General features: G+C 51.7%; 1 protein-coding gene across 5 annotated transcripts in view; it reads right to left on the bottom strand.

Annotated features, from left to right (window-relative positions):
- The window catches only part of nbeal1 (neurobeachin-like 1), a 309051-nt gene extending 305917 nt beyond the window's left edge, over positions 1–3134 (bottom strand). For all 5 annotated transcript variants that reach the window (XM_041200542.1, XM_041200544.1, XM_041200543.1 and 2 more), the window contains exon 1: positions 2795–3134. In XM_041200542.1, coding sequence (XP_041056476.1) covers positions 2795–2845 — 51 coding nt within the window. In that variant the 5' untranslated portion in view covers positions 2846–3134. The remainder of the gene's footprint in view (positions 1–2794) is intronic.
- Between the last annotated feature and the right edge of the window lie 9945 nt (positions 3135–13079).

Raw genomic sequence — 13079 nt, 5'->3', positions numbered from 1 at the left:
AGGGATGATGAACGTCAGTTATGTGGATAGACTGGAAAAGTTGGGACTGTTGAGGATATCTGATAGAAGTATTTAAAATCATGAGGGGTCTAGACAGAGGAGATAGGGAAAAACTGGTGGAAGGATCGAGATCAAGAAGGCACAGACTTAAAGTAACTGACAAAAGAAGCAATGGAGACGGGAGGAGAAACTGCTCCACGCAGCGAGTGGTTAAGATCTGGAATGTGCTGCCTGGGAGTGTGGTGTAACTATTCTGAGATTCTATGACTTTGGGTATCCAGCGAATAACTTCAAAGTCTGCAGATGATACAAAACTCAAATGTCGGAAACAGTGAGGAGGATTGTAACAGACTTCAGGACATAGACTACTGGTAAAAGGGCAGATACATGGTAGATGAAAGTGAAGTGGTTCATATTGGTAGCGAGGAGTGGCAACATAAACTAAATAGTACAATTTTAAAGGGAACATAAGAACTAGGAGCAGGAGTAGACAATTCAGCCCCTCGAGCCTGCCCCGCCATTCAATACGATCATGGTTGATCTCATTTCGGCCTCAGCTCCAATTTCCCACCCTCTCCCCTTTCAACCAGTTACTAATTAAAAACCTGTCTATCTCCCCCTTAAATTAATTCAGCGCCCCGGCATCCACTGCACTCTGAGGTAGTGAATTCCAGAGGAACAGAAAATCCTGAGGGCGCATGTGCACAAATCTTCAAAGTGGGCAGGGCAAGTTGAGAGTACATCTTGCTAAACTTTTCTGACCAATTCGGGACACCACACTCCAGAAAGAATGGCAGGGCCTAAGAGAGGCTGCAGAGGGGATTTACTAGAATGGTACCAGGGGAATGAGAAACTTCAGTTATACTTAAAGACTGCAGCAGCAAAGGTTAAGGGGCGATTTGATAGAGATGTTCAAAATCTTCAAAGGGTTTGGTAGAATAAATACAGAGAAAGGAAAAATGTGTAGAATTCTGGGGAAAGAGCTGAGGGCGTGGGACTAATTAGATAACACTATGTGAATTTATAAGATACATTTCCATATAATGCATGTTTGGCATCACATACAAAGAGACTATAGTTAACCTAATCATTACACCCTCAACATGCACATGCCGTACATATATAATAATTTATATACGAGATACACAAAGCAGCATACACAACACAAACATTGATATGTACAGGCACAGAGACCTCAAGTTACAAGAGGCCCCAGCTGGCAGGGTACAAACAACGTGACAATAAACCACAACCATTTCAAGTAACCAGGCACACACCGCCCCAGCCATCCCCTCCCGAATTATAATGCAAACCTTGGGGAAACAGAAACCCCTTGGATATAGTGTGACCACCCCAACCCCACCCCCTCACTTGGTATACAGCAACCTCCCCCACCAGTGTTCAGTAACTATAGTAACCCCCACCATACAGTAACATTCCCCCCCCACCCCCGGGTATATAGTAACCCCTAGTATACAGTAACACCCTCAGGTACCCAGTATACAGTAACCCCGTCCCCCCCGCCTCACCCCAGTAACCCACGGTATACAGTAATTACAGTAATACCACAGTAAACGGTAGCCTCCCGCCCCAGTATACAGTAACCCCCCCACCCCGGCTGTACTGTAACTACAGTAAACCCCGGGTATACAGTAAATCCCCCCACCACCCCACCCCAGTATACAGTAACCCCACCTCAGTATACAGTAATCCCCAAATCTTAATATACAGTAACCCACCCCCAGGTATACAGTTACCCCGCAGGTGTACAGTAAACCCCCCATTATAAGGTAACCCGCCCCCTGGATATACAGTAACCTCCCCGTTGTACAATAATGTCCCCTCCAGTTTCCCCCATCTACGGGTATACAGTTCACCCAAACCCAGGTATACAGTCCCACCCCACTCCGGGTATACAGTTACCTCCCCCCTCCCTAGTATACAGTTAAACGCCCCCCTCCCCGGTGTACAGTTATCTCCCTGGGTACACAGTTACCCCACCCCCACCACGTACACAGTTACCCCCCCAACCCACCCCCGGGTACACAGTTACCCACCCCCGGGTACACAGTTACCCCCACCCCTGGGTACACAGTTACCCCACCCCCCCCACACCCACCCACACCCGGGTATACAATTACACATCCCCCCACCCCCCCCCGGTACACAGTTACCCCACCCCCCCACCCCGGGTACACAGTTACCCCCCCCCCCTCTCCCGGGTACACAGTTACCCTCCCCTCTCCTGGGTACATAGTTCCCCCCTAACCCGGGTACACAGTTACCCCCACCCCCCCCAACCCGGGTACACAGTTACCCCCCCGGTACACAGTTACCCCCACCCACCCCCCAATCCGGGTACATAGTTACCCCCCCGGTACACAGTTACCCCCACCCCCCAACCCGGGTACACAGTTACCCCCACCCCCCCCCCAACCCGGGTACACAGTTACCCCCCCGGTACACAGTTACCCCCACCCCCCCAACCTGGGTACACAGTTACCCCCCCCGGTACACAGTTACCCCCACCCCCCAACCCGGGTACACAGTTACCACCCCCCCCCCCCCAACCCGGGTACACAGTTACCCCCCCGGTACACAGTTACCCCCACCCCCCCAACCCGGGTACACAGTTACCCCCACCCTCTCCCGGGTACACAGTTACCCCCCCGGTACACAGTTACCCCCACCCCCCCAACCCGGGTACACAGTTACCCCCACCCTCTCCCGGGTACACAGTTACCCCCCCGGTACACAGTTACCCCCGCCGCCCCCCCCGCCATCACCCCCTCACCTTGCTGCAGTACAGCATCCAGAGCTCGTACAGCCGCTCGGCGGTCGCCATCCCTCCGGGAGCGGTGGCTCTGCGCGGCCTCTTGCAGCTCCTCAAACCGGCATCGCGGCGGCGGCGGCGGCGGCGGCGGCGAGTCGCTCCATGGGCGGGGGGCTGACAGGCTCCGGGGAGCGGAGGAGGAGGAGGAGAGGGCGGGAGCCGGGTTGCCTGGTGAACGTGGGGTCGGAGGGGGCTCGGTTCCTCCCCCACCCCACCTCACCTCACCTCCTCCCCGCGCTGCCTGAGGCGGGTTTTACCCGCTTTCCCTGGTGTTTAAATAGATCTCCCCGCTCCGCCCGCTGACGGAAGCCCGTCTCCCCGCTCCGCCCGCTCCGCCCGCTGACTGAAGCCCGTCTCCCCGCTCCGCCCGCTCCGCCCGCTGACGGAAGCCCGTCTCCCCGCTCCGCCCGCTCCGCCCGCTGACTGAAGCCCGTCTCCCCGCTCCGCCCGCTGACTGAAGCCCCTCTCCCCGCTCCGCCCGCTGACTGAAGCCCGTCTCCCCGCTCCGCCCGCTCCGCTCTCTGACCCGCAACCGCTCCGCTCGGGGCCGGACCTCCGACTGAACCGCGCATGCGCGCCTCCACTGGCTGGGCCCTGGCCAGAGCGAGGCTCAGGTGCCTCTGCTCACGTGACAGCAGCTCAGGTGCTCGGGGAGGAGGAAGACAGGTGAGCTCAGGACGGGGGTAGGAAGAGAAAGACAGGTGAGCTCAGGGGAGGGGCGGAGGAGAAAGACAGGTGAGCTCAAGGGGGGGAGGAAAAAGACAGGTGAGCTCAAGGGGGGGAGGAAAAAGACAGGTGAGCTCGGGGGGTAGGGAGGAGAAAGACAGGTGAGCTCAGGACAAGGGGGAAGAGAAAGACAGGTGAGCTCAGGACAGGGGGGAGAAGAAAGACAGGTGAGCTCAGGACAAGGGCGAAGAGAAAGACAGGTGAGCTCAGGACAGGGGGGAGAAGAAAGACAGGTGAGCTCAGGACAAGGGGGAAGAGAAAGACAGGTGAGCTCAGGACAGGGGGGAGGAGAAAGACAGGTGAGCTCAGGACGGGGGGGAGAAGAAAGACAGGTGAGCTCAGGACAAGGGGGAAGAGAAAGACAGGTGAGCTCAGGACAGGGGGGAGAAGAAAGACAGGTGAGCTCAGGACGGGGGGAGAAGAAAGACAGGTGAGCTCAGGACAGGGGGGAGAAGAAAGACAGGTGAGCTCAGGACAAGGGGGAAGAGAAAGACAGGTGAGCTCAGGTGCTAGGGGAGGAGAAAGAGGTGAGCTCAGGACGGTGGAGGAGGAGAAAGACAGGTGAGCTCAAGGGGGGGGGAGGAGAAAGACAGGTGAGCTCAAGGGGGGGAGGAAAAAGACAGGTGAGCTCAAGGGGGGAGGAAAAAGACAGGTGAGCTCAAGGGGGGGGAGGAAAAAGACAGGTGAGCTCAAGGGGGGGAGGAAAAAGACAGGTGAGCTCAAGGGGGGGAGGAAAAAGACAGGTGAGCTCGGGGGGTAGGGAGGAGAAAGACAGGTGAGCTCAGGACAAGGGGGAAGAGAAAGACAGGTGAGCTCAGGACAAGGGGGAAGAGAAAGACAGGTGAGCTCAGGACAAGGGGGAAGAGAAAGACAGGTGAGCTCAGGACGGTGGGAGAAGGAAGACAGGTGAGCTCAGGACAGGGGGGAGAAGAAAGACAGGTGAGCTCAGGACAAGGGGGAAGAGAAAGACAGGTGAGCTCAGGTGCTAGGGGAGGAGAAAGAGGTGAGCTCAGGACGGTGGAGAAGGAGAAAGACAAGGTGAGCTCCGGGGGGGGGAGGAGAAAGACAGGTGAGCTCAAGGGGGGAGGAGAAAGACAGGTGAGCTCAAGGGGGGGAGGAGAAAGACAGGTGAGCTCAAGGGGGGGAGGAGAAAGACAGGTGAGCTCAAGGGGGGGAGGAAAAAGACAGGTGAGCTCGGGGGGTAGGGGGGAGAAAGACAGGTGAGCTCAGGACAAGGGGCAAGAGAAAGACAGGTGAGCTCAGGACAAGGGGGAAGAGAAAGCAGGTGAGCTCAGGACAGGGGAGAGAAGAAAGACAGGTGAGCTCAGGACAGGGGGGAGAAGAAAGACAGGTCTCAGGACAAGGGGGAAGAGAAAGACAGGTGAGCTCAGGACAGGGGGGAGAAGAAAGACAGGTGAGCTCAGGACAAGGGCGAAGAGAAAGACAGGTGAGCTCAGGACAGGGGGGAGAAGAAAGACAGGTGAGCTCAGGACAAGGGGGAAGAGAAAGACAGGTGAGCTCAGGACAGGGGGGAGGAGAAAGACAGGTGAGCTCAGGACAGGGGGGAGGAGAAAGACAGGTGAGCTCAGGACGGGGGAGGGCAGGTGAACTCAGCATGGGGGGAGGGCAGGTGAACTCAGGACAGGGGGAGGGCAGGTGAACTCAGGACAGGGGGAGGGCAGGTGAGCTCAGGACAGGGGGAGGGCAGGTGATCTCAGGACGGGGGGAGGGCAGGTGAACTCAGGACAGGGGGAGGGCAGGTGAACTCAGGACAGGGGGGAGACAGCTGATCTCAGGACAGGGGGGAGACAGCTGATCTCAGGACGGGGGGAGACAGCTGATCTCAGGACAGGGGGGAGGGCAGGTGATCTCAGGACAAGTAGGGGGCAGGTGAGCTCAGGACAAGGGGAGACAGGTGAGCTTAGGACGGGGGGGGGGCAGGTGAGCTCAGGACAGGGGGAAGTGCAGGTGAGCTCAGAACAGGGGGACAGGTGCGCTCAGAACATAGGGGGACAGGTGCGCTCAGAACATAGGGGGACAGGTGAGCCCAGGACATGGGAGACAAGTGAGCTCAGGGCTTGTGGGGACACATGAGCTCAGGGCATGGGAACACAAGTGAGCTCAGGACATGGGAGACAAGTGGGCTCAGGGGAGACAGGTGATCACAGGACATGGGAGGATAGGTGAGTCCAGGACATATGGGAACAGCTGAGCTCAGGAAATGAGAGGGCAGGTGAGCTCAGGATAGGGGGAGAACAGGTGAGCTCAGGACATGGGGACAGATGAGCTCAAAAGACATGGGAAGACAGGTGAGCTCAGGACAAGGGTGGACATGTGAGCTCAGTACATGGAAGACAGGTGAGCTCAGGACATGGGTGGGCAGGTGAGCTCAAAAGACATGGGAAGACAGGTGAGCTCAGGACAAGGGTGGACATGTGAGCTCAGTACATGGAAGACAGGTGAGCTCAGGACATGGGTGGGCAGGTGAACTCAAAAGACATGGGGAGACAGGTGAGCACAGGACATTGGGGAAGCAAGTGAGTTCAGGACATGGGTGACAAGTGAGTTCAAAGAAGACAGCTGACTCAGGACATGGAGGGACAGTTGAGCTCAGGGGAGACAGGTGAGCTCAGGACATGGGGGACAGATGAGCTCAAAAGATGTGGGAAGACAGGTGAACTCAGTACATGGGGAGAAAGGTTAGCTCAGGGCATTGGAAACAAGTGAGTTCAGGGGAGACAGGTAATCTCAGGGCATGGAGTACGGGTGAGCTCAGGGGGACAGGTGAGCTCAGGACAGGGGGAGACAGTTGAGCTCAGAGACAGGTGAGCTCAGGACAGGGGGAGACAGTTGAGCTCAGAGACAGGTGAGCTCAGGACATGGGTGAAAGGAGCGCTCAAAAGACATTGGGAGACAGGTGAGCTCAGGGCATGTGGGGACAGGTGAGCTCAGGACATGGGGGACAGGTGAGCTCAGGATATGGGGGACAGATGAACTCAGGATATGAGGGACAGATGAACTCAGGAAATGGGGACAGGTGAGCTCAGGATAGGGGGAGGACAGGTGAGCTCAGGACAGGGGGAGGGCTGGTGAGCTCAGGACAGGGGGAGATGGGTGATCTCAGGACAGGAACAAGGCAGGTGAGCTCAGGACAGGGGGAGGGCAGGTGAGCTCAGGACAGGAACAAGGCAGGTGAGCTCAGGACAGGGGGAGGGTAGGTGATCTCAGGACATTGGGAGGTAGGTGAGCTCAGCAGAGATAGGTGAGTTCAGGATGGGGGGACAAGTGAGCTCAAGACATGGGGGGGTACAGACGAGCTCAAGACATGGGGGACAGATGAGCTCAGGACACGAGGACAGGTGAGCTCAGGATAGGGGGAAGACAGGTGAGCTCAGGACATGGGGACAGGTGAGCTCAGGATAGGGGAGGACAGGTGAGTTTAGGACATGGGGAGACATGTGTGCTCAGGGGAGGCATGCATGCTCAGGACATGGGGCCACAGGTGAGCTCAGGACATGGAGTGGGGCAGGTGAGCTCAGGACATGGGGTGACATGTGGCAAACAAGTGCAGCTGAAGAACTGAGTGCATACCTAAGAGTTTGTTTAGTCGGGGAGCTTAAAGTGTTAATCTTGTTTTTGTAAACTAGTCTAGTCTGTAATTAGCAGTAACTGAACTGTGTAAGTGAACTAAGTTTCTTTCCTTCTTCCAACCTTAGACAGACAAACACACTCTGCTGAGAGAGTTGAGTAGTTAATTAGATAACTGTTTGAATCTGGTTTCTGTAGCCCCAGTTCAGTTTTGTATAAATTCAGGGTTCTTTAGTTCAGCCAAGTCAAATGGGTACAGCTGAGGAACTGAGTGCATACCTGAGAGTTTGGTGAATTGGGGAGCTCGGTGAGGTGGGAGGGGAAGGAGGTGTTCATTTCCTTTTGCTTTTTCTACCTTTCTCACCCTGTTGGAATTGATTCTTGCTCCACTACAGGGAAAGGATCTAGCTGTTTGATGAGTGTCTGGTGAGTGGTTAAGGCTTGTTCCAGTCCTAAGGTTTAAAATAGTGTGCATACTGGTGGTAAACTTAATAAAATGTATAAAAAGCAACATAAGTAATTGAATAATATAATTAATTAATTAAAACACATTAAGGATAGCAGGACAGGTGATGTGTCAAGGCTGCACATGTGGGAGCTGCTGAATGCCGATGTGATCCAGAGCAAACATGTCTGCAGTAAGTGTTTGCGGCTTGAGGAGCTTCGGCTTATAGTCACTGAGCTGGAGGCTGAGCTGCAGACACTACAACCCACCTGGAAGGGGGAAATTTGTCTGGATGCTTTGCACCAGAAGGCAGCCACACCAATTAGAATAGGATAAGGTCTTCTGATTTGATTGGTGGTCAGGGATAAGAGAGTGTGACTGAGAGTGAGATAGGTAACGGTACCCAGGGGGCAGGAGAATCAGTCTCTGTAATTGTCCAAAAGGTTTGAGGTTCTCTCAGCTTGTTTGGATGACAGTGGGGGCTGTAGGGTGGAACTGAGCGTGGCATTGTGGTACAGGAAGCCATTCAAGTAGGGGGAGCAAAATAGAATGTAGTGGTCATAAGGGACAGTATAGTGAGGGTGATTGACACTGCTTTCTGCAGCAAAGAATGAGAGTCCAGGTGGCTGTGTTACCTGCACGGTGCCAGGGTTCAGGACATCTGCTGGAGAGGAACTTGCATTGGGAGGGGGAGGATCCAATTGTCATGGTCCATGTAGGTACCAATGACATGATTTTTTTTTTTATTCCTTCACAGGATGTGGGTGTTGCTGGCTAGGCCAGCATTTATTGTCCATCCCTAATTGCCCTTGAGAAACTGAGTGGCTTGCTAGGCCATTTCAGAGGGCATTTTAGAGTCAACCACATTGCTGGTAAGGATGGCAGATCTCCTTCCCGAAGGGACACAGTGAACCAGATGGGTAGAACTAGGGAAGAGGTTCTGCATAGAGAGTATGAGAAGCTAGGCACTGAATTAAAAAGCTGAACCTCAAAGGTTATAATCTCTGGATTATTACCTGAGCCAAGTGCAAATTGGCACAGGGTACATAAAATTAGAGAGATGAATATGTGGTTCAAAGACTGGTGCAGAAGAAGTGGGTTCCAGTTTGGGGGCACTGGCCCATACAGGAGAAAGTGGGGGCTGTACCTTTGGAATGATCTATACCTGAACCGTGCTGGGACCAGTGTTCTTGCGAACTGCATAACTAGGGAAATAGAGAGAGTTTTAAACTAAATAATGGGGGAAGGGATCAAATGTGGGGAGATGTGGTATATCAAAGAGTAGAGACAAGGAAGAGAGGAAGGTATTATTATGGGAAATGATAAAACAGACCATGACAGGAAGGGACAGACAGTACAAGTCTAACAGCACATCAATGGATAAGGCTAACGGTTACAAAAATAATAAAAATACAAAACTTAAGGCTCTGCATCTGAATGCAGATAGCATTCAACATAAAACAGATGAGCCGATGGATTGTATTTATTAATCTCTATTTGCACCAATAGCTATGGCTGTAGGATGGCATAGATTAGGACCTGAATATTGAAGGGTATGTGACTTTTAGAAAGGATAGGAAGTTGGGAAAAGGTGGAGTGATGCTTTTGTTAATTAAAGCTGACATTAGCACAATAGAGAGGGATGATTTAAGTTTAGGAAACCAGGGTATAGAAGCAGTTTGGGTAGAGGTGAGGAATGATAAAGGCAAGAAGTCACTTGTGGGAGTGGTGTACATGCCCCCTAACAATAATCACACTGTAGGATGAGGTATCAAAGAGAAGGTAATGGGAGCTTGTCAGAAAGGTATGGCAATTATCAAGGGGGCTTTTAGTCTACATATAGACTGAGATAATCAGTTGGGCAAAGGTAGCATTGAAGACAAATTCATAGAATGTTTTCAGGATAGTTTCTTAGATCAGCATGTTCTGGGGCCAACCAGGGAGCAGGTTAATTAATGGCCTCATAGTGAAGGTAGCAGTGATCATAATATGAATGAATTTTACATTCAGTTTGAGGAAGAGAAGAGTGGGTCTAAGACTAGTATTTTAAACTTAAGTAAGCACAATTATGACAGCATGAAAGCAGAGCTAGCGAAAGTGAACAGGCAATTTAGGTTAAGAGTTAGGTCAGTAGAGATGCAGTGGCAGACATTTAAGGGGGTATTTCAGAATGCACAGAATAAATACATTCCGATGAGAAAGAAAATTTCCAAGGGGAAGACCTAACCTCCGTGGTTAACTAAAAAAGTTAAAGATGACATTAAACTTAAAGAAAAAGCATATAATTGCATAAGGATGGGTGGCAAGTCAAAAGATTAGCCAAAATATAAAAAATAGCAAAAAACGACTAAAAGACTAGGAAGGAGGGAAACATTAGAGTACAAGAGAAAGCTAGCTAGAAATATAAAGATAGATAGTAAAAGTTTCTACAGATATTTAAAAAAGAAAAGTGTTAACAAAGTGAGCGTTGGTCCTACAGGAAGTGAGTCTGGGGAGTTAATAATGGAAAATAAGGAGATGGCAGATGAATTGAGCCGGTATTTTGCATCAGTCTTCACTATAGAGGATACATCAGCAAATTTAGCAACCATACCATAGGTCCCTTCATCCACATCATTTATATAAATTGTAAAGAGTTGAGCCTCCAGCACTGTTCTCTGTGGCACACCACTAGTTACATAATGCGAACCAGGACATGGTGGGGGGACAGGTGAGCTCAGGACATGGGGAGGACAGGTCAGCTCAGGACATGGGAGGACAAGTGAGCTCAGGACATGGGGAGGACAGGTGCACTCAGGACCTGAGGAGGACAGGTGAGCTCAGGCCCTGAGGAGGACAGGTGAGCTCAGGACCTGGGGAGGACAGGTGAGCTCAGGCCATGGGAGGACAGGTGAGCTCAGGACATGTGGAGACAGGTGAGCTCAGGACCTGGGCAGGACAGGTGAGCTCAGGACTGGGGCAGGACAGGTGAGCTCAGGACCTGGGCAGGACAGGTGAGCTCAGGACCTGGGCAGGACAGGTGAGCTCAGGACCTGGGTGGGACAGGTGAGCTCAGGACCTGGGCGGGACAGGTGAGCTCAGGACCTGGGTGGGACAGGTGAGCTCAGGACCTGGGTGGGACAGGTGAGCTCAGGACCTGGGCGGGACAGGTGAGCTCAGGACCTGGGTGGGACAGGTGAGCTCAGGACCAGGGTGGGACAGGTGAGCTCAGGACTGGGGCAGGACAGGTGAGCTCAGGACTGGGGCAGGACAGGTGAGCTCAGGACCTGGGCAGGACAGGTGAGCTCAGGACCTGGGCAGGACAGGTGAGCTCAAAGGGTGAACTCAGGACATGGAGGATGGCAGTGATCTGGGGGCAATTGAGCTCATGTCTGAAAGGGAATGAGCTCAGGTCCAGGAGGACAGGTAGGTGAGCATCGGTCTCAGGGCCTGATCCAAGTGGAATATCCTCCTCTGCCTCTCAGAGCCTTGGAGTGTCTGACAATAACTTTTGTTTCTCTCTCCGCAGAGGCCATGTTTCTCTCTATGATTTTTCCTCTCTGTACAGAAGCTGCCTGAGCTGCTGTTTTTTGCAGCTTTCTCTGTCTTGTTTTTTCTTTGCTTCTATTTTTATTTAATATTTCTAGCATCTGTGGTACTTTGCTCTTGCATAGTACCCCCTGTCCCCACTCTACCCCTATCCATGTGTCTGCTTTTGTAATTACCAACTCAAACACTGGGTTTACCCAATCCACTCAAATTGGAAAGTAATTTGATAATTCCCCCGTTAGTATGGGGACACAAACAATAACTACCCCCATGATAAGTGAAGGAAGGAAGCTTAGCAAATTGAATCAGAGCTGTCATTTCCATCGTTAAAAATGCACCTGTAACCTCTCCAGTAACAGCAAACATCACCTGCTCAATCTTCAGAGCCTTCCGGGCGCGCATATAGCCATGGGGGAGGGGCAGCGAGGCAAGGCGAGCATCACCATCAACCAAGTCCAAGCTGGACCTATGGGTGGCCAAGTCCAGAGACAGACCAGCAAGGAAGTCCGCCGACTTGCCCCACCCTTCTCCTCACCAGGTGGCCAAACATCAGAAGCGTAGAACTGAAGTGCAGCCAAAAATTGAGGTGCACCCAATTTTAAATAATGGAATGGGGCTGCAAGCTCTCGCGTTCCGTGCGCATGAAACATGGGCTCATTCAGGCTGCAAACGTCACTGGGAGCCCACAAACTGACTTATGAACCTATTGGGTGGGACTGCTCCCTGCAACACTGAGGTGGGCATAAAAGATGCTACAGTGCTATTTCCAGACAGAGCAGGCGAGTTTTCCCAAAGTGTTCTGGCCAATATTTTTCCCCGAACTAACAGCTAAAACAGAATACAGTATTTGGTCATTAACATGTTGCTGTTGTGTGATCTAGCTGTCCAAAGGTTGCCTCCTGTGTTTCCTGTACAACATTGACACAATGTATTGCCTTGGCTGTAAAGCATTTTGGGCATCCTTAGGTTAGGTTGAGAGAGGCACTATTTAAATTCAAGTCTTCCTTTCTTATCCTGCTACCCACCCCTCAGTCTCAGTATGACAATCCACGCTTTTGTTACTTCCAGACTCAATTGTTCCAATATATTTCACCTCACACTCTCCAAAATTCCTTCACCCCACCATTGGTAACTGTGCTTTCAACTAAGCTCCAGAAATCCCTTCTTCAACCTTTCCACCGTTTTCTCCCTCTTTCAGACACTCCTTCAAATTTCTCACTTCAACCGAGCTTTTGGCCACCTCTTCTAATCTTTCTCTTTAGCTCAGGGTCAATTTTTGTCTTACTGCACTCATGTGAAGTGTGTTGGGGTCTCTCACTGAGTGAAATGCAAGATATTGTTGGACAACCTTGAGGATGATTGGCTTCCTCCTAATCGCTACTTCCTGATTCATCTAACTCTTTCTGTGTCATGGTCGATCAGCCCAAACTCTCCTGGCTGAGAAAAAAACCATAATTGTTTACATTTCCTGTCTCATTTTTGTGGTGATAAATCCCACATAATTTCCTTGCAGCAGATAACTCTGTATCTCCGTGCTTGGTGCTTAGCTCTTTTGGTTCTTTTTCAAACCGTTACAAATACATTAATGCGTTGATTTGCGCATTAGGTTCTTTTTTTCTCCTCTCCCTTTGGCTTCCGACCCCATAACTTCACCATCGTGAAGATGGCCTACTTTCACCACCCCATAGCATTGCCCATCTCCGTCTTTGCCTCATTTCACCCACTGCTGAAACCCTCATCCGTGTCTTTGTCAGCTCCAGGCTCAGCTATTCCAATGTTCTTACGCCTTAAGTTCTTCAACCCTCCATAATTTTAGCTCAACCAAAATTCTGTTGTTTGTATCCTATACTATATCAACTCTCGCATGCTTAACACTGCCATATTCACTGACCCACACTGGCTGGCCTGGTCCCCTAGTGGCTGAAATTTGACATTTGCATCTGTATGTTAGTATCTTTT

This window comes from Carcharodon carcharias, chromosome 12 (assembly GCF_017639515.1).
Source record: "Carcharodon carcharias isolate sCarCar2 chromosome 12, sCarCar2.pri, whole genome shotgun sequence".
Classification (NCBI taxonomy): Eukaryota; Metazoa; Chordata; class Chondrichthyes; order Lamniformes; family Lamnidae; genus Carcharodon; species Carcharodon carcharias.
The sequence above is the reverse complement of the archived record's forward strand: the minus strand, read 5'-3'. Positions and strand labels throughout refer to the sequence as shown.